Raw genomic sequence first — 26,222 nt, forward strand, 5'->3', positions numbered from 1 at the left:
TAGGCCAGAGATCCCTGGATGAATTGCTCATATGCGCGGACACCCTGACCTGATCTGCAACCAGCTAGAGTTCGTGGTAAGGTATTTTTCCATGCAAAGTAGATACCCTTCCGTGCACAGACCTACACAAGATGACACTACCAGAAAGCCCAAGAAGCAAATGTTTCTATGGTAGTCCACCAGCTGGTTCAAAATATAGATTTTTTTTTAATCTACCCCTTTTGCTTGCAGGGATTGTCATCCTGTGCACATCTGTGCGCGAGGCCTTACCGCGCATGCTAGAGCCTTATTCAGACATTATGTTTTGCGAGTGTACAAATGCCTGTGCCCCCGTACATGTGACTGTACCAGTGTTCATTGTGGACTGTTGTGCCTGCATTCAACATAACGTGTGAATAACTGGACCTGTATACAGATCTGTACACTGTCAGTGGCACACCTAGGTAATTTTGGCGCCCAGACCGCCCCCGCTGGGAGGCTCCCTCTGCTGCAAGGCCCCACCGTGCAGAACCACTGCTTTTCTGTAATTTTAGCCCCCATGTGCACGGCTGGGGTGTGTGTGTGTGATCCGAACAGGTCTCCCCCCTGTGGGGGAGGACGGAGCGGCTGCTGCTGCCATGGGAGGGGTGGAGCCTGTTCAGCTCACCCCCCACCCCCGGCTGCGTATATGGCGGCTAAAATTACAGAAAAGCGGCAGTTTGGCATGGTGGGGTCTCGCAGTGGGGCGGGTGCATGGGGGTGGGAGGAGGCCTCCCCAGTCATTTGGAGGTGCCCCCCCTGACCTTGGAGGCCACGGACTGGGCCCCCAAGGTCCAGGGCTGAGAGTGCCTCTGAACACTGTTCAGTCATCATACAAGTGTTCAACATCAGCTCTGTTCAAGCATTCAGGGGGTCGGAAGCCCCACCCCTAGCCTGTCACTCACTTTCCCGCCCGGCTCTTCATGCTTAGAACAGCGTTTATCTGAAGAGATGAATGCTGTTAAGTGTGTCTGCCTGTGATCGGGAAACTGGGGTGCCGATCAGGAGCGGAGTCAGCCGAACAGTGGCCTGTGTTCTGCCCCCCCAGTAATGCCCTGTGCACGTGATGTCACGTGCACAAAGGGGTGACTTGTGTTCCACAGAGTCCCGCCCCCCCCCATTGCCAGAAGACCCGCCCCAGTCCTCCCCGTCTCATTTCCCAGGCAGCACTTGCTGCTCGACAACGTTTATTTCCAACGAGGGAGAGGAAGGCAAATAAATGCTGTCAGGCAGCAAACATTGCCTGAAATGAGAGGGGGAGTGCTCGCTTGGGCTATTCCAAGCCCAGGCCACGCTCCCTTTGCATGTGATGTCATGTGCACGGGGCGTGGCCCGGGCTTAGTATAGTCCAAGTGAGCTCTCCCCCTCTCATTTCAGGCAGCATTTATCTCCCTTCCTCGCTGGAAATAAACACTGTCAGGCAGCAAGCGCTGCCTGGGAAATGAGAGGGGGAGGGCTGGTGCGGGTCTTTTGGTAATTGGGCCACACCCCCTTTGCACATGATGTAATGCACAATGGCGGCTCCAGCAGCCCTTTTCATTGGCAGCTCGGGTTCTTTGAACCCCATTCGCTCAGTGATGGCTCAGTGATGGCTCCGCCCCGGTACCGATCACAGAAACCAATCAGAGAATGCCTCTGGTCACGAAACACAGATGCACTTCCGATGTCTGTCTCTTCAGACGAATGCTGCTCTAAGCATGAAGCGTGAGGTGGGAGAGTGAGTGACAGCTGTGGGTGGGACTTCTGACCCCCTGTCAGACTTCTAAGTGTGTTTGACAGCATTCTTTCTGCACACCTAAACAGGGCTATAATGTTTGAAGAGGGCTTAAGATGATTGCTGGCATCTCTATGTTTCCCACACCTAGGCTTTAAAAATGTAAAGGCAGAAATTTGCATGGGTTTGGGGGGAGGGGGAATATTGCTCAGAGTTGCTTTCATTTCACACTTAAGCCAGTCTCAAGCCTGTTTAACTGGCATGCTGCTTTCTCAACCAAGAAATCCCAGGAGCATTAGTTTTGTAAAGTACCTACGGGTCTCTTCAAAAAACTACAGTACCCAGGATTCCTTGGAGGAAGCAATTGCATTCAAACCGGTTTATAGTGTGGAGGATGTGAGAGTAAGTGTTTTGCTAGCTGACTGAGTGTTTTGGGTTTTTCTAGCCGTGAGGTCAAATCTTAACCCATTCCTAGATAAGTTTCGGATTCAGTTCCCATTGACTTGTAGGAATTTTTAATGTGATGTTTTTGGGAACTGTATAGAGTCCTAAGCCATTTCCCTCAATTTAGATCAGTTCAGTCACTTTCTTGGTCAGGGTATGTTTGAAAGCTTTCACAAATACCTTTGCTTTGTGTCTTCCTTAAAATTAAATATTGTGTGATGGCTCAGTTGAGTTTCTGTTCCCAATTAGAGTGGTGAGGTTTTTTCAGATAGGAAGCAACAGCAAGCAAAAGGAACAACGTGTTTAACTTCAGATGTCCATTTGAGATTGTTGGCTTGATGCATCTCTCTCTTCTTCCTGCACAAATATCTCAAAATAGGTTTGAGTAAATATCCTTGTACTTGCTTCGATTAGAGTCCTAAGATGCCTTGGATGTTTACAACATTATTTTTAGATTGTACCTGGAAGTGATTTCTGCATTGTCTGTGGCTGTCGTGTTTATTTGCAAATGTTTTACAGTTTTCATTACCAGAGCTGAAAAGAAATGTGACCGATTTCAGAACCCTGTATTAACTCAGAGTATATACTCCCCCCCCCCCCCGTGGTTAGTTACCTGGGAGTAGACTTCTGTGAAAGTCCAGGAAAAGGACTTTCCCTGAAGATAAGAATGTGTGAATGCTTTTTTCAGAATTTAATTGGTGTTGTAATATTCATGTTCTGTAACTAGGTGTCACTAAAGTGCTGTTTGCATTAGCATTGGTTTCAGCACACAGGGACTGCACTTCATTGATACTTAAACAAACAAACAAACAAACAAACACATTACTAGCTTCAAAAACAGCCATTTATTCAATAACTATTTAGGATAGGACATGTCATTCATTCATTCGATTTCTATACTGCCCTTCCAAAAATGGCTCAGGGTGGTTTACACAGAGAAATAATAAATAAATAAGATTTATTTTATTTAAGATTTATCACCACTTTCATGAAATCATACAGGCCCAATTCAGGCATTAGGCCAAAATGGGGCCGTATCTCAATGGTAGAGCATCTGCTAGGTTCAATCTCTGGCATCTCCAGGTAAGTCTGGGAAAGGTTTTCAGACTCCTGCTTGAAACCATGGAGAGGTGTTGCCAGTCAGTGTAGATGTCATTGAGCTGGACCATTCGGTGGTCTGACTCAGTATAAGGTAACTTTGTATGTTCCTAACCATAGTTAAATAAACTTAAATCATGATTTTGTATGATGTGTCAATTGACAAAATGGATTGCAACTTGGCTGGTAAGCCAAAATCAAAAGCTGTAATTTGAATTGGGTTTACAAATCATGGTTTGTGCATTTACTATGATTTGATGTGGTATCTGAATTTAACAACTCAGAAATGATTGCTCCAGAAATCATTGCACCGTGGATATGGGAGTTTGAGCAGATAGAAAATGAATGCAGACAAACAGCTCTAAACCAGGGTTTGCCTGTACCTTTGGAAGCTCAGGCTATGGTTTAAGTTCTAAACTTTGTTTAGCATAACCCAGGTTTATGCAAGATGTCTGAACTGAGCCATGTACATAAACTGAGTCATTGTACATAAATATGCAATTGCATATCAAGGGCCCAGAACAGTTTTTGTCAGTTTCAGTATACTTATGCCCCACGCTTTGTTTAGAAGGCTCGGAGAGGCTTATACAGGATCACTGTAGGTCTGGCATTTAGGAGCTGATCAAACCTTTGCCTCTGCAGACTCCAGGGCCTGCCTGTCCACTTGGCAGACCTAGGCAGTCGCCTGGGGCACCAGTTCTTTGGGGAGGGGGCAATACATGCCTTTCCCCCTCTCCAACCAACTACTGAAATGTCTGACTTGCTTAGAGTGCCCATTTGCTCTCCTCCCTGGAGGAGGCCAGCCTGGCGGCGGGGGGGGGGAGAGAGCAAGTGAAGAAAGACTGCCTTGCCTTGCCCTCTCCCCCATCCTGAATTCTCTTCTGTCCTGGTGAATAAGCAGCCTGCATGACTCAAGTTAAAGCCAGGGGGCTTTAGCTTCTCACCCAGGTGGGTGGGGGGGGGTGCACCGAAGTCAAACTTCGCCTAGGGTGGCAAACACTCTAGGGCTGGTGCTGGCAGACTCGCACAGATAACCCAGATGGGAAGACTCTTCCATCTGAACGCAGGCTGTTCCGGAGTGTCAGAGGGGTAATGTTCAGCGATGTGAAAAGAAGCAGTTAAGGAGTGAAAGGAAACAAGGAGGCATTGGGGACGGAGAAGAGGCCATGGATGACGAGGCTGTTATTGGAGAGGGAGAAGCAACATCTGAGAAGGACAGAGGCAGATGTCGGATAGTGTGGATTTTAGCTATTGCAAATACTTTGATTTGCAATACTTCTTTGACTTCTTTGACGCAGGAAACTTGGCCACTGTTGACCTAATACAAGGGTTCTCAAATAATGGTACTCCAGATGTTGAAAAACTACAACTCCCATCCTCCTCAGCTACCATTTATTGTGGCTGGGGGTGATGGGAGTTGTAGTTCAACATCTGGAGTACCACTGGTTGGGAACTCCTGACCTAACATGCTCAAAACTTTTGCTCTGCCACAGAGATGCAGCTACCTGCAGAAAGTGACTGGTTATCTAATTATCTCAATTCTTCTCATTATAGGGGCATCCCTTGCAGCTGAAAGCCAGGACGGTGTGAGTGCCCTCAGTCAGTGAAGATACAGACCTGATGAAGATACGACCATGGGTAAGGCTTTCAGGGTTCTGTTTGTTCTGTTGACTGGCTTTTGCAGTGGCACCATCACCACACCCTTTCCCCCCACCCACCACCTTAGAGTAGGGAATGCCCCTGTACTTGTAAAGGGGAACCTTCACCGGTAAAGGGGCATTCCCTACTCTAAGGCGACGGGGGTTCCTCCAAGCTCCCCATAAGCCTCTTGGAGGAAGCGTTCAGGCCGGCTGCAGCCTGGTTCAGGCCTCCACGCCTGGGCCGGCTCAGGCTGTCCTACAGGAGGCTGGCGGGGGGTGGGGGGGGAGTTGGAGGAGTGCCTGCCACCACCAATGTCTTTCGTGCCTCTGCTGCCACCTCGGAATTGGATAAGTATTGGATAAGTATTGGAATTGGATAAGCCCTGTTATGTCTTTGCATAGTCAGAGACAGCGGGGTGTAGTGGTTAGTGTGCTGGACGAGGACCGGGGAGACCCGAGTTCAAATCCCCATTCAGCCATGATACTAGCTGGGTGACTCTGGGCCAGTCACTTCTCTCTCAGCCTAACCTACTTCACAAGGTTGTTGTGAGGAGAAACTTACAATGCAGTTTCTGCATTGCAGAAATGCAGTACACCGCTCTGGGCTCCTTGGAGGAAGAGCAGGATATAAAATGTAGTAGTAGTAGTAGTAGTAGTAATAATAAATAATGTACAAAGTACCCCCCCCCAGCCTTAGGAGAGGGAATACCCAAACCACCCCACGAATCATTTCAGCCTGGTTCGATAGCCGAACCCGACTGGACCTGCTTCAGCCGGACCCAGAACCAGACCGGGTTGGTTCCAATCTGGTCCGGATTCAAACTGAACTGGCCAGACCGGTTCCATGCACACTTCTGCTTTGTATGCATGCGGGCAGGTGTGCTGCATAAGGCCACTGAAACGAGACACCAACTGTATGGATTGTACAGAGGCTCCTCTGGGCCAGAGCGTGTTCTAAAGCTGGGGTTTCAAAACTTGGGTCCCCAGATGATGCTGGACTACAATTCCCATCAGCCATTGTGGGAGTGGTCAACAATGAAGGTCATTGTGGCTGAGGATGATGGGAGTTGTAGTCCAACAATATCTGAAGCCCAGGGTTGGGAGCCCCTTCTCTAGATCAGGGATTCTCAACGTTGGGTCCCCAGATGTTATTGGACTTCAACTCCCATAATCCCCAACCAAAGGCCACTGGGGCTGGGGATTATGGGAGCTGAAGTCCAATAACATCTGGGGATCCAACGTTGAGAATCCCTGCTCTAGATGGTCTGGAAAGACATTCCTGATTATAGATGGGGCTCCTGTGGTCCATGTGGGGGTTCATGAAAAGATCTTTCTAGTGTTTTCTGGTAGCAAGGAAGAGTATGTTCACAGCTGTATGTTCGCTCATCCCTGTGTAACATGCTGCAGGTTATTTTTATTTTTATTTATTTATAGCATTGTTATCCTGCCCTTCCTTCAAGGAGCTTGGGGCAGTATGCATGGTTTTTGCCCTCCCCATTTTACACTCACAACATTCCTGCAGGATAGGCTGGGCTGAGAGATAGTAAAAGGCCTAAGATTATTCAGTCTGCTAGCTGAGCAGGGAATTTGAACCCAGGTCTCCCCAGTCCAACATGCTAACTCCTATTCCCAAAATAGCTCTAACAAGCCAACAATTAATGGTACAGGAATCCTGTGCTCTGCATTTGGTCATCCCAACTCGGTCCAAGTAGATGAAGCGCTAAATCGGAAATATTAATTAAAATAGGAACATGGGAAGCTGCCATATACTGAGTCAGACCATTGGTCCCTCTAGCTCAGGATTGTCTGCACAGACTGGCAGCGGCTTCTCATGCTCCAAAGAGATTCCAGACCAGCTCGGGGACACAGAGTAGCTGATGTGAGGATGCTGATAAGAGCAGTACTTTGTGAAGATCTCAAGTGTTATTTTTAATTGTGAGTAGGTTGGACTGCGATCGGCATGTGGGTGGCTTTTTCAAGTATAAATAGTAACAGCGTTGCTAATTATCCAGGTTAACCTACTTTGTTGCCCTATATTGGCTCATAAAGCAATCGGACAAGAAAAACACTGACCTTGCTGGACTTCTTGCAACAAAGGTTATAAAGTGAGCCAGAATGTGGTGATCATTTCCACTGGTGTATCTATCTGTGAACATAAGAAAGAACCCTGCAGGATCAGATCAAAGGTTCGTTTAGTCCAGGGGTTCAGATCAAACGGGTTCATTTAGTCCAACCTTGGGTTCCCAGATGCTTTCAGAATACAACTCCCATCATCCAGGGATGAGTCCAGGGGATGATGGGCATTGTAGTCCAACTACAACTCAAGTGTTATTTTTATCTAGTTTGGAACCCCTGTTCTAGTAGGCATCTAGCTTTCCATATTGGCCAACGAGAGGTGTCCAGGAAGCCCATCAGCAGTAGCCTTCCCCCATGGTTGCTCCTCGGCAACTGGCAATCGGGTATACTGCCTCTGAACATGGAGGCTCCATATAGGCATCATGGTTTGTAGCATACTGGCTGTCTTCTCTCTGGACCTCCGTAAGAATTAGAGTCCGCTAGGCAGCTATAACAAGACTCTAAATCAGGGGTGTGGCTGTCCAGCGGTTGTTGAACTAAACCTCCCTATCATCCCCACGATGGGAGTCTCAATCAAACAACCGCTGGAGGTTGGGAACCCCTGCCTTAAACGATAGTGAGAATTCATTTTAAAAATACAGGCCTCCATGTTGTGCAGTGTTGCGCAGGTGTTTCTGAACAGCCTGCACTGCTGTGGGCATCTGCGAAAGCGCTGGCAGTCCAGCACAAGTGCACAATACTTGAAACTGTGTCCCCGCGCTTTGGGAGCACCACTTACGTAGGAAGCACTGTGCAGTCATTGGGAAAGGGGCCATAGCTCAATGGCCAAGCATCTGCTTTGCATGCAGGAAGTCCCAGGTTCAATCCCAGGCAGCGTCTCCAAGTAGGGCTGAGAGCGACGCCTGCCTTAAACCTTTTTAGAGCTGCTGCCAGCCTGTGTAGACAATCCTGAGCTAGATGGAGCAATGCTCTGAATTGGTCTAAGGCGGCTTCCTGTGTTCCTAACTTGCCCAAAGGCTAGTCATTTAGTCCAGGAATGAAGTTCTGTGTGTGATGAAATGGATCTAAGACTGGGCAACAAGTACACCCACCATTTTAAACCAATGCAATTCGGCTGATAACTGCGACCTTCCCCACTCCTTTCCGGAGGGAAAAAGGTTGTAGGAGTTAGGAAAGGCCGCCCCCTGCCTCAGCATCATTCGCACAGTTGTGGGCGTGCTTGTTTCCGAAGTGTGAGCCTGCTTTCCATGCCACAGGGAGAAGTTTGTTGCTAGGCCAAAGAAGCAGTCCGGATTCTTCGATATACTCTGAATGAAGAAGTGTTGTGAAGTGAAGCCAGATGGTGGGAATTGCCTCAGGCATCCCGCTATGAGAGATGTGTCTCCCTTTGCACAGTTACACGGGAGCATGCATTGAAGGAACATAAGAAGCTGCTATTTACTGAGTCAGGCCATTGGTCTATCTGGCTCAATATTGTCTACACAGACTGGCAGTGGCTTCTCCAAGCTTGCAGGCAGGAATCTCTCTCAGCCCTCTCTTGGAGATGCTGCCAGGGAGGGAACTTGAAACCGTCTATTCTTCCCAGAGCAGCTCCATCTCCTGAGGGGGAATATCTTACAGTGCTCACATGTGGTCTCCCATTCAGATGCAACCAGGGCAGACCCTGCTTAGCTAAGAGGACAAATCATGCTTGCTACCACAAGACCAGCTCTCCTCTCCTCGAGAGTTCCTCGAGAGTTTCTTCAGGAGTGGGTGGTACTCGAGAAATGTGGCCCGCTTCTGCCTCCCTCCTGTATTTGTGCTGTATTTCGGATCGCACTGCTGTCACCATGACAATGGATTATGAATCCTTGGAAGTGCGGTTTTACTGAAGCAATGAGAAACAGGGAAGTTAGTCCAGGGAAACGGAAGGGGAATCCCTTCTTCCGCAGTACCAGAGAGAGTGAGCCATCAAAGTACTTTATTATTAGTACTTCCACATCAGGGCCTGCTGTTATGACAGGCAAGGTAGCGGATGGCCCAGTGGTTTGCCATGGGGGCATAGAGGGTGGGTGACGCATATGTTTCCGTCAGTGGTCCCTGAGACAGGCATTCCCAGATGCTGTTGACTACAACTCCCAGCATTCCCCCAAAGGCCATTGCAGCTGGGGATTATGGGAGTTGTAGTCCAACAACATCTAAGATTCCCTGTTTCAGGGAACATTGGTCCACCCTACAAGGCCTTTGTCAGGCCATCCAGTGTGGCCCATCTGCTAGGTTCAAAAATGCAGGCGTTGTTTTTGCCTGAGCACCTCCCATGTTCTAGAATAGTCAAATTTTGGAGTTGGAAGGACATGGGGAAATAGGAAGCCGCCTTAAACTTCATCATCAGACCATTGGTCCATCCAGCTCAGTATTGTCTCCATGGACGGATAGTGGTTTTCCAAGGTTCTAGGTAGGAGTCTCTCCCAGCCCTACCTGGAGATGCTGCCAGGGATTGAACCGGGGACCTTCAGCATGCAAGCATGTTTTGCCACTGAGCTATGGCCCCATCCCCGTAGGGGGAATTTTTACAGTGTGCACATGTAGTCACCCATCCAGCTTGTTCGTACATTGTGCACAGATTGTACATATAATTGAACATAACATGGGAATAGGGCTCCATAGTGGGCTATTTGTCATGAATCCACTTCCCCGCCACATACAAACATACAGAAAAACCTCTTTCTACTTGAAGGAGGACACCATGGTGTTCCCCACAGGAAGGTGACCACAGCTCGTGCGGGTCCCTTCCGGCCCCTCTCTGCCACGTGCACCAGTCTGGGCTCCAGCATATCTGGAGAGAGAGAGAGCTGCGTCCCTCTGAGACCATCTGGTTGCACTTTCACAGCTGGGATGGAAAGTGAGGGCAAAATGTGTGTCGACACAGTGCCTTAGCAGTGATTGTTAGCTTTTGGCAGCTGCAAGTACTCAGGACTGTGACCTGCTCTATCTTATCATAACTCTTAGGATATAATCTCTGGCCACAGAATGCCCTGTTTCCTTCGCAATGAGTTGGCATTTTTCTCCAGGGCTCATTGATGATTTGACATCCCTCTGCAGGCTGCAGAGATTTCACATCCACACACAAGCCAGGCCTGAGCATACTTCCCTTGGGAAGGTTTACAAGGCTCACAGGTGGTCCTGCTGTGCACAGATTTTAAATTTTATATGGGACCACCACTCACAGGTGGTCCTGTTGCAACCAATTACTGTATGCGGCATCAAAAATAATAATATCCTATACAGTTTGCAAAGGCTTCCCTCCTCCAGCCTCTACCATTTGTCCCTTAAATCTTTCCAAGTGTAGCTTTTTCTTTTCCATTGTTGATGGAAGCAGATCCTTGGAATCCAGCACCCATTTCTTCGACGAACTAATAGCTTGCTAGCAAAGCCAAGAATAACAGGTCTGTCTAGACCATCTGAATGTTGCTAAGTTATTCCTCCGTCTCTCCCTAGTTTCCTCGCATTAGGCAGCTGGACTGTTTGGGTGGTCTGACGTGACCTTGTTCCTTGTTCCTGTTTTCTCATCCTGCTTCCAAACTGTGGTGGCAAATACAAATGCAAGCCCCTCTGTTAGGTTTTCCCCTCCCAGTGTGGGGCATAGACAGTTGGGCACAGTGGGATTCCTCAACCTTAGGTCCTCAGATGTTGTTGGACTGTAAACTCCATCATCCTCAGCAATAACGGTTGGAGGATGATGTAGTCCAACAGCATTCGGGGACCCAAGGCTGGGGACAGAATCAGGCTTGGTGAAGGAGTTGAAAGAACCAGTGTAATGACACTTGCCAGTTTCAGTCAATTGGGTGAACTGGAGGCCAGTGATATTATAAGGCAGCAAGTGGTAGGAATCCAGATTTCAAACTGAAATCCAGTGGCCCAGTTTAATAATAATCCCAATCCCGGTTTAGGTTACTGTGACTGAGTTGGAGTGAGTTTGGGCCGTGTATGAGGAGTGGAGATGGTTTGGTTCTGAATAAACCGCAGTTTGCATTTAAGTGCAAGCCTGGAAAACTTGTTTGTGCTAACTGTGGCTAGTTCAGTCAAACCAGGATCAAACCATACTTTCGGATCCTAGTTTAACTAACCTCAGCAGCTAGAACTGAGAGTCAGTGTGGTATAGTGGTTAGAGTGCTGGACTAGGACCAGGGAGACCTGAGTTCAAATCCCCATTCAGCCATGAAACACACTGTGTGACTCTGGGCCAGTCACGTATCTCTCAGCCTAACCTACCTCACAGGGTTGTTGTGGGGATAAACATAACCATGTTCGCCGCTCTGGGCTCCTTGGAGGAGGAGCGGGATAGAAATGCTTAAAAATAAATACATACCTAAAAATAAACCACAGTTTCCCAATTTTGGACACAATGCAAAACTTCAGTTTATTTAGGATGGAGAAGGGCGGGGTGGGGGTGCACAAGTCCAAGGCTGATGCAGTTTAGATCAGGAGTTCCCAACCTTAGGTGGCCGGAGGCTGCTGGACTTCAACTCCCATCATCCCCTGTAACTATGGCTGGACCCATTGTGGCTAGGGATGATGGAAGCTGTAGTGCAGCAGCATGTGGGCACCCAAGGTTAGGGACCCCTGGTTTTGATATTAATCTGATTCTGGCCACTCAGGTTTTAGTCCATATGTCCTAGTTTTCTATCCCAATTCACTGGTTGAATGTGTTGAATTTTAAATCCCATCTGACAGATATATAATCCAAAGCAGCTTGAGCCTGACTGACTGACTCACTGACATGAAACTCCCAGACCAAACAACAACAGTTAGATAGCCCAGACTATAAAAAAAATATCCAGACATTGCCTAGACTATCAAAAAAATCCAAAACCCCAGAAAATCTGGAAACATTCTCCCATTGGAAAGCATGGGGAATGAGATACCATAGAGCTAGGAAAAGACTAGCATTATAGCAAGATAAGACGTTAATATGCTTGCAAACTGCAAGCCATTTTTCGTGTGTTTGTGTGTGTGTATGTGTGTATGTGTGTGTGTGTGTGTATCCTGATTATTTATGGATGTTTGATAACATCCTTAAATAAACTCTGTTGGACATTATCAGAGATTATTTATACACACACACACACACACACACACACTCTGATAACGTCCGACAGTGTCTCAAACATCCATAAATAATCAGGGCCTCTTTCACTCACTTTCCTCTTCCTTCAGCCTCTAATTGACTCTCTCACTATATAATGCAGGGTTTCTTAACAGCTTGCACCTACAGAACCCCCCAGAATCTCGAGTATTACCCATAAACCCCCATCCATTCATAATTTTATAAATCACAATTTTATAATTAAAATTCAGTCATAATAAAGGACCCAGCATCTTTGATTATAAATGATGTTTTTGGGGAGCTACCTTTAATTATATGGTATGATTATTTAATTTTCCGTGAGTATCCTGGACCTTTCCCATGGATCCTTGGGTGGTGGTGGTCATGGAACCCAATTAAGAGAACCCAGATATAATGAAATCAGAGGCTAAAGAAGGCGTGGCAGCAGAAAAACAGCCTATGTTAACAAGCCTGAATCCTTCTCTGCTTGAAAGATTCCCTTTGGACCAGTAGCAATGATCTCTCCTTCACTCTCAGCTTAAGCATTACCCTGGCCAACAGCCTGGTCCTTTGAACGGGCATCGGGGCGATCGCCCTGCGGTGGCGGTGCAGAGATCCTGGCCTGGAGTCTCCGTCCCCATCGCCGCCAGCCCCAGAGAACGGCTTCCACTGCAGCTGCTGCACTCCAACCCAGCCGGGCCCCCATGGTGAGCTCTGCTCAGCTGCGCGCAATGGTGACTCCAGCTGGACTGTTCTCCTCTCTGATTTGTCCAGAGAGCAGCGCGGCCCAGCTGGAGCCACCACTGAGCAGACCACACCTTGGGGGCCCACCTGGGTCCAGCTGCTGTGGCAGGAGCTGTGCTCTGGGGCCAGCAGCGATGGGGACAGGGGGACTCTAGGCAGGGATCTTTGTGCCGCCTTGCTGGGACCCCGCATTCTCCATTTGTCCTGGGCCCCACACCCCCTAGAGACAGCCCTGCTAGCAAGACGGGGATGTTCCCAGTTTACAACTGATAACCAGCCTGGGGGGAAAAACAGGGCCGTGTCTTATTAAGCTCAAACTCTGTTGAATCCTCACACTTCCCCTCAGAGACCATAGATAAAAATAGCAACGCAAGCAAACGGGCTGATCAGCATGCGAGACAGGTAGATGAGTTCTTGAGAACTGGCTCAAATGCGGAAGTTGAGGCTCTGAGGAGATCTGTGAGAGTGCAAAGGGAAGATGCCACAGGCAGGGCTGGGTGGGGAATGGAGGAGTCCTGGGGGATACAGGGGAAAGTTTGTTTTTGATGTCGAGCCCTTTATTAAGCTCCACCCAAAGATGTCCTGGGGCAGAACGGCACGTAAGGGGGGAAACACGGGATTCCCCACACTTCCCTTGCAGTGCGGATGGTGAGAGGGCAGGAGGCATTTGGGGAGGAGATGTGGCCTCCGTGGCGTGGGGATGTTTCCCCCTCCTGTTGATTCACCCCTGCAGTGGGGGCCAAAAGCTTTGTTATTTATTTATTTAAATACATTTCTATACCGCCCAAAACACAAGTTCTCTGGGCGTTTTACAAAACAATAAAAACAGCCAATAAAAGATTAACTAAAATTAAAAAGTTACAACTATTAAAACACAATTAAAACAGTATCTGATTAAAAGCCTGGGTGAACAAATGCGTCTTGACTGCCCTTTTAGAAGTTGTCAGATATGGGGAGGCTCTTATTTCAGCAGGAATTGTGTTCCAAAGCCCTGGGGGAGCAATGGAGAAGGCCTGTCCCCGAGTAGCCACCAGACGAACCGAGTAGCCACCAGATGAGCCGATAGGTAGGTAGATAGAGATTTCAGAAGTTCAGGGGCATTTGGGGAGCATTTTCAGAGAGCACTGGCACTTCTCCTTCGGTCGTTCTTCTCTTGCATCTGGACATACGGGGCAGAGACAAGTTTTCACCCAATACCACAGAGCAGTTCCTTGAGATCTCACCTGCCACTCTCCACACATTTTCAGGCTTAATTCTGGAGCTGTAAGGAATAACAACTTGCTCACAAGTCACTGGATGCTGATATGCGTGATGTGTATCAGACCGCCCAGACTTAACTCGGTTGTGTGAGTGATGTCATCTTCCCGTTTTCCGACATGTTGCTTGTCCGAATCCTCTCAGGCTCCTGTCATTTCAGATGCCTGGCAGTACAGTTTCCTTTGACTTTCTCTCCTCTCTCTGCTTGGAAGCTAGTGAAGGCCTCGCTCCCACTATTACTCCAGCAAGGGTATTCCAGAATTCAACATCTCTAATAGTTGCAAACCTCCCTCTGATGGTGTCTCGAGCTGAGGTCAGGACCTGTCGTCTTTTCTTTTGTACCAACAACACCATGCCTCCTCGCTAGCCCGGCTAAGACTTGCAGTCCAGGGGTATGTTTCCTAACGGAAAATTTGGAACTGCACAGTGGTATATGCGTGTAACTCATGTGCATAGCATGCGCTGCCACAACACACCTGTGCCCTTGTCTGTGTGTCCTTGTCTCTACACATATACTTTGCTGCCGGGAGTCACATACTATGACATCTAGAAGCCTCCACAGACTGGGAGAAAACTCTCAGAACTGGGAATTCGACAGCACTATTGCCGAAGAGTCATATTCATTGGTGGAGACTCCATGCAGAGTAGCAGCAGAGTCTGCAGGAAGTGTCGTTGGCAGGGGTGGGGGGAGAAATGGGTCTGTTTGATCAAGGGCTGGATCCTAGAAGAACCTGGACCATTCATTTTACTTTTCTCATTGTGATCAGTCACTGGCCTGGTCACACAATTGTTGGAAACGAGAGGCCCATTCACATATTATGTCCACCCCCAGCACAGTACCTCCAGTGACTATTGCGAGTGTCTATCTTATGTTTCTGTTTAGATTGTGAGCCTTTGGGGACAGGGAGCCATCTTATTTATTTATTATTTCTCTATGTAAACCACTTTGGAAACTTCTGTTGAAAAGCATTATGTAAATATTTGTTGTTCTTGTTCTTGTTGCATGAGTGTACAGTATACACAGGTACAGGTCTGTACACAGAAACAGTCATTCACATGTTATGCTGAATGCAGGTACAGCAGTACACTCCCTATCTGTGCCATGCATTTGAAGGGCCTGTATCCAAGTTCATTTTTAAAATGAACACAGGTACAGTCATTCACACAAACACATGTACGAGTGTACTGAATCAGGCTTAGGTTTAATATGGGTTACTGGTATTGGTGTGATTGTGAGAACCCATGCCAAGGTAGCAATCTCAGATTCATCTCAGGCCATAAACCACCTTGTTGTGGGTTCACAGAATCATGCTAATGTCGGTAACCCACATTAATCATAGATTCCAATGATTGTGTGAACGGGCCCACATTTTGCTTCATCTAACATAATGCAACTCTTGCATGGTTTGAATTTTGAAATGCACAAATGTTCTTTTGGAATTGCACCCCTTTTTCTTTCTTGGGGGGGGGCGTTACTGCACATTTTGTGTCTGATTGCATATCTTAAAAAGCCCTGAATGCTACCTAGGCTAAATTAATTGTCAGCTGACCCTGCGGGGCAATCACGAGTCACTGGAGATCATAAAACCTTAGAGCTGAGTGGGCCCATCAGTCTAAGCCACTGATCACTGTGCATAGTAGTAATAACAGAATTCATTCCCTTGCCTTGCTTATCTGAACTCAACCTTTGTCCCCTGGGATTCTAATCTTGAATTTGCCTGTTTGGATCACATTCTTATCTCATAGGAAGCTGCCATATACTGAGTCAGACCACTGGTCCATCTGGCTTAGTACTGCCTACACTGACCGGCAGCGGCTCTGAATAATTACTGACAGGAGTATCTCCCAAGCCTACCTGGAGATGCTGCCAGGGCTTGAACCTGGGACCTTCTGCATGCAAAGCAGATGCTCTGCCACTGAGCGAATCCTCTTCTCAGCACCCAGCAGCTGAAAGCAGATTCCTTCTATGGCCTGACAGTTAATCAGTGCTGCATATTCCCTGCTGTAACATTATGCAGGGCGTGGAAAATTTGCTGCTCTAAGTTCTGAGATATTTCAGACACTCAATGTACGTGTGCCAACAACAACAACAACTTATATACCGCTTTTCAACAAAAGTTTCCAAAGCAGTTTACATAGAGAAATAATAAATAAATAAATAAAATAAGAAGTCTCCCTCTCCCGCAAAGGGCTCACAATCTCTGTCCCCAAAGGGCTCACAATCTAAAAAGAAACATAAGATAGACACCAGCAACAGCCACTGGAGGGATGCTGTGCTGGGGGTGGAGAGGGCCAGTTACTCTCCCCCTGCTCAATAAAGAGAATCACCATGTTAAAAAGGTGCCTCTTTGCCTAATTAGCAGGGGAGCGTTACCACCTTTTCACTGGACTGTGGATCAATGAGGAGTTTGAGCTTCTTGTAATTTGCTCCTTATAGAGTCCTCCTACCGTGGCTTTTCTAATGGTAGCAAGCATAAATTGTGCTTCTTGTTAAGCAGGGTCTTCTTGGGTTTGCATTTGGATGAGAGACTACATGTGAGTCCTCCAAGATATTCCCCTTAAGGGATGGGGCTATTGCTCAGAGGAGGACCATCTGTATGCTTGTATGCAGAAGGTCCTTGGTTTGATCCTGGCAGTATCTCCTGGTAGGGCTGGGAGAGACTCCTGTCTGCAACCCCGGAGAGCCGCTGGCAGTCAGCGCAGACAATGCTGAGCTCGATAGACAATTGGTCTGACTTGGTAGATGGCAGCTTCCTCTGTTCCTATGGCTTTTACCTCAAGTTCGGGAAGGAGATTTTCGGCAGCTGCGTGGAACAGCAAGACGTGCCCTGCTTGTGCTAAAAGGGCATTCTCAGGAGGCATGCAGCTGATTGGTAGTGATCCTGCAATCCCAGCGCTTTCTCCTGGGCCTTGTTGGAGCTGGCTGGGCTTCCTGCTCCAAACAGCACACCCCGCCCTTCCAGGGACGCTTTCTTGAGGATCCCAAGAGCCGGGATTAGCACTCACGGGAAAGCGTCATCTTCTTCGCAAGCCCTGTGGAAAACAAGGCTGTATGAACAACGGTTTTGCAAGCAGCGATGTCACTCGGACTTTTTTGTGGGGGCGGAGACGTGACTAAGGACTGAGGATTTCTCCACTGATGCTTAGCAAACGAGATTTCTTGTTTAAAAAAACAAACATAAATGCCACAACTTTTGAGGTTACGTAGGAGTTACAGAGGAAGCTGCCTTATACTGAGCCAGACCAGTCGGCCATCTAGTACAGTATTACCTCCACAGGCTGGCAGAAGCTTTCCCAAGGTTGCTTCTCTCGCAGCCCAATTGTAGAGAGATGCCAGGGAGGGAACCTGGAACCTTCTGCATGCAAGCATTCAGACACTCTTCCCAGAGCAGCCCCATCCCCATAGGGGGATATTCTTATAGTGCTCGCATGTTTGTTTAGTACATTTGTATACTGCCCCATACCAAAAATTGTCCCTGGGCGAATCACAATATAAATATGTTGTCTCCCATTCAAATGAAACCAGGGCAGACTCTGCTTAGTAATTTATGCTTGCTACCACAAGACCAGCTCTCCTCCCTTGTTGTTTCAACAAACATCCTGCCATTTATTTTCATTTGCAAAGCTCAGAAGAAAAGTGTTTCCTGAAATACAGTCGTTTTCTGGAGTTCAGGTGGAGAGGGAAGGGACCCTTCATGTGTCTAGCATGGCTCTGCAGTCCTCTCATATTAGCATATCCTGAAGGGCTGCTAAAGGAGGATAGCATACACTTCATACATGTATAGGTTATTTAAAGCATACGTTCCTTTAGCCTATAGTGCATAGTTTCAGTTTTCATATCTGTTTCCCTTTTTTTGTTGTTCTGTTCTGCAAGTAGCCTGACCAGGATATGAAGAATAATCCAAGAGAAGTATTTATAAAATGATCTAACAAGAAAAGTATAACAACTTATCAACAAATCTGGTCAATTTGGTGGCCCAAGGTACTGAAGCACCTGAGTCAAGGGGCTTCTGCAGGTGGAGGGGACTCTAGAAGAGGAGAGCTGGTCTTGTGGTAGCAAGCATGACTTGTCCCCCTAGCTAAGCAGGGTCCACTCTGGTTGCATTTGAATGGGAGACTACATGTGAGCACTGTAAGATATTCCCCTTACGGGATGGAGCCGCTCTGGAAAGAGAAGAGGGTTTCAAGTTCCCTCCCTGGCAGCATCTCCAAGATAGGGCAGAGAGAGATTCCTGCCTGAAACCTTGGAGAAGCCGCTGCCAGTCTGTGAAGACAATACTGAGATAGATAGACCAATGGTCTGACTCAGTATACAGCAGCTTCCTATGTTCCTATGTACTGGCCTTTGATTGCAGATCCCCCCGCCACCTCCAGTACAGAATTTGAATGGTTTGGAATGAAAGGACCATAGCTTAAGCTTTGCATACATAAACCCACAGATTCGATGCCAGGGTATTTAAGGGAACGTCTCCTTCACTATGGACCTTGAGATCATCTGGGGAGGTTCATCTGTAGTTGCCATTGGCTGATTTGGTGGCTACTCAGGGATGGCCTTCTCTACTGCTGCCCCAAGGCTTTGGAACCTGCTCCCTGCCAAAATGCCTCCCCATCTCTGACAGCTTTTAAAAAGATCCTCGAAACACATGTATTCACCCAAGCTTTTAACTAGATTAATAGAGTTGCAGCTTGTTTTAAAACCGTCTTTCATGTTTTAATTCATGTTATGTTTGCTGTAAGCCACCCAGAGATGTGTGTTTGGGGCAGTATATAGATGTACTTAAGAAATAATAAACACCTAGCAAAGCTGGTTGAAACTGATCTCGAAAGAAGGATTAGGAAGAACTTTGGCCACATACTCTGCATGCAGAAGTCCCCAGATCCAGTCTTTGGTTATCAGGTAGTAGGTAATGGGAAAGATCTCTCTCCGCTTGAGAACCTGAAAGGCTGCTGTCTGCTCTAGTACACAATACTGGGATATATAGACCAGTAGTTCTCAACCCTGAGTCCCAGGGGCGGAGCCACCATTGTGCGAACGGGTTCAAAGAACCTGGGCCGCCAATGAAAAAGGCCGCCAAAGCCCACAGGGGTGTGTGGCTCAGGAGAGAGAGAAATACATGCTGTCAGGCAGCAAGGGCTGCCTGAAAAGGACGGGAGAGCTCGCTCAGGGCTCTCCAGGGCATGGGTGAGGGTGGGGGCTTCGCTCGGGGATCTTCCGGAGCCTGAGGGCCCCCCCCCTTGCGTGTGATGTCACACTCATGGGGTGTAACTAAAGGGTCCACTGAGCGGGGCCTGACACAGGCCGCCATTAGGCTGGCCCTGTGCCTGCTGAGTCCCCCAAATGTTGGACTACAACTCCCATCATCCCCAGCCACAAGAGTACAATAGTCTGCTGGGGTGGTTGGTACAGTCTGGGGAACGAATACTCATCATGATGCTTGACATGGTCCACGCCCCTAGTGGTGGAAAAGAGGTGATAGCACTGCTAACTCGGCAAAGAGGCATCTTTTAACGTGGTGATTCTCTATTTAGCAGGGGGAGAATAACTGGCCCTATCCACCCCCAGCACAGTATGCCTCCAGTGAGGGTTGCTGGTTTCTCTCTTATGTTTCTTTTTAGACTGTGAGCCTCTTGGGGACAGAGATCCATCTTATTTATTTGTTGTTTCTCTGCGTAAACAGCCCTGAGCCATTTTTGGAAGGGTGATATAGAAATTGAATGAATGAATGAATGAATAATCCTTTCAATTTTCAGTGTGTTGTCATGTTTTCACTGTCCTGACCATTGGGCTTGCAACCACCCAATGTGCAAAGGTATTTAAACACTTGAAAACGTTTTAAAAACACAAAGAGGTCGTGCACGTGACCAAAACTGGCGATGGTGGGGTGCGCGGGCGGGCAGGGAGACAGGTTCCTGCCCCCACACAGAAGCAGAGGTGCTCCGAAGGCTCTGCTGTTCGCACATGAGCGGCACCGTGGCGAGCGGCAGAGCAGGGAGCTGGAGGAGGAAATCCTCTGGCGTCCCTCCATGTACTGTGCCAGGAGAAAAGATCTAGGATGTCCAACTCCTATATAAGGGAACTGAGCCAATCAGGGAGCCAATCTGGCCTTGCTAACCAGGGAACCAGCCTGGGAGATCCAATGAGGAAACGGGAGGAGGAGCCAATAGCAATGTGCTTGCCCCAAATGGACATTCCTTCCTTTCTGCTGATTATTATGATTCCCACCATAGCCTACTACTACTACTACTTAACAATAATACTTCACTTAAAAGCACTGTTGTAGGGGTTGGAGCAGCCCAGTAGAGGGAAACCTAGATCTAAAAAGCTTCATTGCCCTTTTTTCCTTTTTTCTTCTTCTCCCAGATGAAGAAGAAGCACTTCACTCTATCATGAAGGATCTGGCAGCCTTGGGGAAATGTGGAGGCCTTTTGGACAGCAACAGGAACAAAAACCACGTCCATTCTAACAAGCAGGTGAGTTGTGTCACCAAAAATCTCCTTTGGCAAGGCTGAGGTGTGTGATGTAGAATTCAAAAGTGCGTCAGTTACCCAGTGTTGATCTGTAACTCCAGTGTATGGGAGACGCTTTTACCGGTCATCAGTGGCTTGGCTCACTCACTCAAGTCATTTATTGTTAGATGCATTAGAGACACTTGATCTAACATTTGGAATAATGAGCCCCTGGTGGCGCAGTGGTAAAACTGCTGCCCTTTAACCAGAAGGTTACAAGTTCGATCCTGACCAGGGGCTCAAGGTTGACTCAGCCTTCCATCCTTCCGAGGTCGGTAAAATGAGTACCCAGAAATGTTGGGGGCAATATGCTAAATCATTGTAAACCGCTTAGAGAGCTTCGGCTATAGAGCGGTATATAAATGTAAGTGCTATTGCTAACAAAAGTGGTGTTGGCATCCCAAGACATTTCTTGGACCAGCATATCATTTGCTGAGAAAATGGCAGTCAGGAAACAACACTTGTAGGGGAAATTCAGCAGAGAAATAAGTGCTTAATTCTTTCTGTATCTGCTCCCCGCCCCCCCGCCCCAAGGTTATCACCCCCCACAAGCCAAGCTTAATTTCTGTTTCAGAGCCTGCAGTGGTGGAGGGGGTGGGGGAATGATTTTTAATGGGGTGGGTTAATTCACAAAAAGCAAGAGCTGGTGTTAATGGAATTGGCCCTGGGGTGTTTGGTCAGCACCTCAATGTTCAGGCTTTGTGGGGAAATTTACTCTTAAATGGAGTCAGCTCCACCAGTTTTAATTTGTGCAAACATTTGGACTCAATAAATGACTGGATTGAGGCAGAATATGGTTTCAAAATCAGAAGAAGTTAGCAGACCCCTGCTAACTTGGCAAAGAGGCACCTTTTACTGTGGTGGTTCTCTTTATTTAGCAGAGGGAGAGTAACTGGCCCTCTCCACCCCCAGCACAGTACCTCCAGTGGCTGTTGCTGGTGTCTATCTGATGTTTCTTTTTAGATTGTGAGCCCTTTGGGGACAGGGAGCCATCTTATTTATTTATTATTTCTCTGTGTAACCCGCCCTGAGCCATTTTTGGATGGACGGTATAGAAATTAAATTAAATTAAATTTAAATTTGATAGAGGGGAATACAGGAAGAGAAACTGTGGTTAAAGCCCATCCCTGAGGCTATTGCCTGGGGTTTTTGGGACCTGTGGGTCCAACAACATAAGGGGACCCACGTTTGAGAAACCTTGCCATGATGTCTAGGAAGACACAATGAGGCTGTTATCACGGACAGCCATGAGCAATTTTCCTCAGAAATGTCTCAGTTCCTCTCTGTGAGCTTTTCCCATATGCCCTGCTTCAGCTTTAACTGCATACTCTGCAATATATTATAAACAGCAGTCCTTTCTTCAGGGAATGCTGCATGAGATCATGATTCACCTCATTCAAAGACACGTTGTTATGTTTCCGATATTCCAACACATCTGCTAATCTAAACCATCCAGCAACACTGCTCGTCTCAAATCCATAATAACAGTTAAGCAAAGATTTCCTCGATCCTCTATGGTGTGTGTGTGTGTATACTTGTGTATGCATGTGAGAGAGTACGTACAAACATACATCAAAACAGCCTGTTGTCATGGTTTTTTCTCCCACGGGGTGAGCCCAGGGTCTTTCCTCCTTCAACAGACATACTTTCCACTAATTTAATGCAGATTCAGCTGTTAATCTTGTCCTCTCCCCATATTAGGCAAGCTGTTTCACTTTTATTTTTAATGTTTTGAAGGATTTAATGTTGATTCCGCCTAAAAAAGATTGATTGATTGATTGATTGATTGAGTGCTGTCAAGTTGGTGTTGACTCTCTCCAGGATGATCTGTTTTCAACTTGGCCTTTAAGGTCTCTCAGTGGTGCATTCATTGCTGTTGTAATCGAGTCCATCCACCTTGCTGCTGGTTGTCCTCTTCTTCTCTTTCCTTCAACTTTCCCCAGGATTATGGACTTCTCAAGGGAGCTGGGTTTTCGCATAATGTGTCCAAAGCAGGATAGTTTGAGCCAGGTCATTTGTGCCTCGAGTGAAAATTCTGGATTGATTTGCTCTATGATCCATTGGTTTGTTTTCCTGGCTGTCCATGGTCTCCTCAAAAGTCTTCTCAAGCACCAAAGTTCAAAAGCATCAATACTTTTTCTATCTTGCTTCTTCAAAGTCCAGCTTTTGCATCCGTAGAGTGTCATGGGGAAATCCTTGGTCCGAACAATTCTTATCTTTGTAGGTATAGGCACTTCACGACATCTAAATATCCTTTCCATTGCAACCCTACCAAGTGCTAGTCTGCAGCATATTTCTTGACTGCTGGATCCTTTACTGTTGATGGTCGGTCCTAAAAGGCAGAAGCTACCCACTTCTTCAGTGTCTTCATGATCATTTCTGAGGCTGGTTGCTGTACCCATTGTCATTAGTTTAGTCTTCTTTACATTTAGTCGTAGTCCCATTTTTTTCACTGTGCTCCTTGACTTTCATTACTAGAGCTTGCAGATCATCCACATTCTCAGCTATCCGAGTGGTGTCAGCGTAGCACAGGTTATTGATTTTTCTTCCTCCACCTTTAAAACCACACTCATCTTCTTCCAATCCAGCTTCTCTTAGTATATGTTCAGCATATAAGTTGAATAATAAGGAGAAAGTATGCAGCCTTGTCTTACTCCTTTGTCGATCAGGAACCAGTCTGTTTCACCATGTTCCGTCTGGACTGTGGCTTCCTGCCCTGTGTATAGGTTTCTCATGAGAACAGTGAGATGTTCTGGGATGCCCATTTTCCTAAGGATATTCCACAATTTGACATGATTGATGCAATTGAAGGCTTCTTTTTGGTATTCTTTGGCTTTCTCAATGATCCAGCATGCATCAGCAATGATGTCTCTTGTTCCTCGGCCTTTTCTGAAACCAGCTTGAACATCCGGCATTTCTCTTAACCCATTCTTAAAAGGCTGTGAAGACTCCTAGAAATTGGGGGCTGGAACTATGGTTGTGATTACACAGCTACCAGCCAATCAGCACTGTGCATGCCAGCTCCTGCTGCAAACCTGAATTGCTCTTCCCTGAGCATGATCCTGAAGTGGATTAGGTCTGCCTAATCCAGAATGTAGTAAATGCTTTTTGTGGTAAATGCTGTTTTTAATGTACATGTCTAAAAAAGGACAAGTCCTAATTAGATGTAAGTTATCAATTTCCCCCCTAGTAGGATGGAAGAAAAGCAGAAATACTTTCCAGGTGGTGATGGGAGACCTGGTAACTAACAAATACACATGCATGTGCACACATACTCTGTTGTGCTCTTCTCAGGTCTGCTTAGAGAGGGAAGGAAAGAACCAATGCAGCAGGACTTGGATGCACTAAAGAGGTACCAGCGGTTGCCTAGCACTGCAGGGAGGCTCCTCCCTAATAAATGCTTTCATTAATATTTTTAATAATTAATTTTTATGTCATCATTTGCTGAAAATGGAACACCATGTCATGGTTGGTTCTGGCCCACCAGGTCATTTGAGCTGTGCACCCCGGTGCGAAAGATGACACAAGGTCAACGCTGGTCTTACCATACATCATCTTCTCCTGAGGCCATGAACCCACAGCATTTGCCACAACACACCCTCCTCTCTGTTGAGTGGTGGAAAACTAACTTCCATTGATTCACACAGCTGTTGGCTCTGCCACCACACACATCTGAGAAGTTCAGAGCTACGCCCAAGCCTTCCAGAGCTTCTCCAAGAAGCTGCGTCCTTGCCCAATGATGGAATTTCATCGCATTTTAACAAGATGTTCTGGCTTGGACAGCATGTCTGGGTACATTTCTAATTGCCCGTGTACCAGCAGCTAGGCCGGCCACACGCCCACCTAAGCCATTATTTGGCAAGGCCTTCACATGCTTGTTACAAACCTTGTTTATACTTCCATGATGCCACTAGCAGGAAGGAGACCATTGGCTAAGAGCTACTGGCTGTAGAAGTGACCCTGTACACTTACATTCTCCACAGAGTGTGTGTGCTCACTCTTTCCCCATAGATTAGTTGCATTCCACTCTGCTCATATTGTAACTATATTTTGCTTCTGCTTCAGACGCAGGCTGCAGTTTCCTCCAGTCTGACATACTTCTAACTGCATAATTTCCCACTCTTTCCCATGCAAGGATGTGAGTGCGAGGAATGCCTTCTTCCCCACTTTTGAACTAGTTTGCAAAAGTGGCTGCTAAGCCTGCAGCATTTTAGTTTGTTTTAAAAACCTTTTGATTGACCAAAAAAATATTCCACTCGTAACTTCAGCAACACATTTTTTTAAAAAGGTTGATTATTTTTAACACAAATCATTAACACAAACTGCAGGTAAAATAGGTGCCATCTTAGAAGAGACATGCCTAGTTCTTTCTTGTATAGGAGGGAATACTTCTTTTAACTTGGTGCCTGCTGCAATGTATGCATACATCACCTTTATTTTCATCTTTTAATGCCATCTTAGAGGAGCAATTCCCAGTTCTCTCCTCTTTTAAGAATGCCTCTTTTAAGATGGTGTCTGCTGCATCCTCTAAACTGTGAACTTTTTGTCCTGAAAATAATTGTTTTATTCATATGCAGTGTTGTGTCAGTTTAATTGATTAACCGGTTCATGATTGAAGAGCAAAGATTTCTTTCATTGTGTGGTGAGGAAGATATGGTCTCAAATATCCATTGTGGGGTGTGTATTCTGTATGGCACGACAGCTTTTTGACATGTGCTGGAAGGGCAGGTTTATCACCAACTGCTATGCTATCCTGAAGTGCAAAAATAATTTATTACAATGATTGATAGCCCACCTTTCTGTTAAGCTGTTCCAGGTGGCTCACGTCATTTAAAACAATATATAATTAAAAATTGACAAAATTGCAGAATAGGAGTCCGAAATAGCAGATAAAACCTTAACAGATAATAATTAAAATCTCGCTGAGAGATACAATTCTGTAGACCAAGAGCCTGTTTAAAAAAGAAAGCTTTTCAACAGCCTCCAGAAGGCCATTGGAGTCCAGTTCTTCCTAGGTAGGGAATGCCAGAGTTGGTATGGTATGGTAACAGGCAGTCCTTAAGTTATCCTGGTCCCAAGCTGGATAGGGCTTTAAAGGTCAAAGCCAGCATTCAGTTTTGCAGATAAAGTGCAATGCTTTATTTCCCCCCCTAAAAGTGCTTGCATATACTCAGTTATATGAAATACAGTGCATGGGTGCATTTGGGGACACTACTGATGTGGGGACAAAACCTTCTCTCTAACCCTGGAGATCCCTGTGTCTGTACTGGTGGTTCTTCTTCTCTGAGGAAATTCACACAACTGAAAACTGTTTGGGAGCTGTGTGTGCTCCCAATTTTCAGTTGTGTGGGAGCAAACACCTAGGTAGGAGGAGGGAGTAGTGGTTGTTTGGAATCAAGGTAGGAGGACAGCACTGTCCTTCCCAGCTTTCATATCCAGCATTTGACCAGAATAGGAGGAAAGGCTACCTGAACCATTACTACTACTAGTAGTAGAGTGGAATACATTGCAGAGTTATTTCAATATATTCTGGATTGTTCATCCCCAGAATCTTGTATTGAGAAGTATGCTACCTCGGAACATGGAGGTTCTCTTTTAGCTACCATGGCTAAACTGCTGTTTAGGTAGATATAAACTG

At 46.7% G+C, this 26,222-nt stretch overlaps 1 protein-coding gene across 2 annotated transcripts in view; it reads left to right on the forward strand.

Annotated features, from left to right (window-relative positions):
- LOC128331714 (mitogen-activated protein kinase kinase kinase 3-like) overlaps positions 1-26,222 on the forward strand; it is a 117,025-nt gene that overhangs the window by 38,387 nt on the left and 52,416 nt on the right. For both annotated transcript variants that reach the window (XM_053265476.1, XM_053265475.1), the window contains 2 exons: positions 4,829-4,912; positions 20,439-20,548. In XM_053265476.1, coding sequence (XP_053121451.1) covers positions 4,909-4,912; positions 20,439-20,548 — 114 coding nt within the window. In that variant the 5' untranslated portion in view covers positions 4,829-4,908. The remainder of the gene's footprint in view (positions 1-4,828; positions 4,913-20,438; positions 20,549-26,222) is intronic.

Source organism: Hemicordylus capensis, chromosome 6 (genome assembly GCF_027244095.1).
Source record: "Hemicordylus capensis ecotype Gifberg chromosome 6, rHemCap1.1.pri, whole genome shotgun sequence".
Classification (NCBI taxonomy): Eukaryota; Metazoa; Chordata; class Lepidosauria; order Squamata; family Cordylidae; genus Hemicordylus; species Hemicordylus capensis.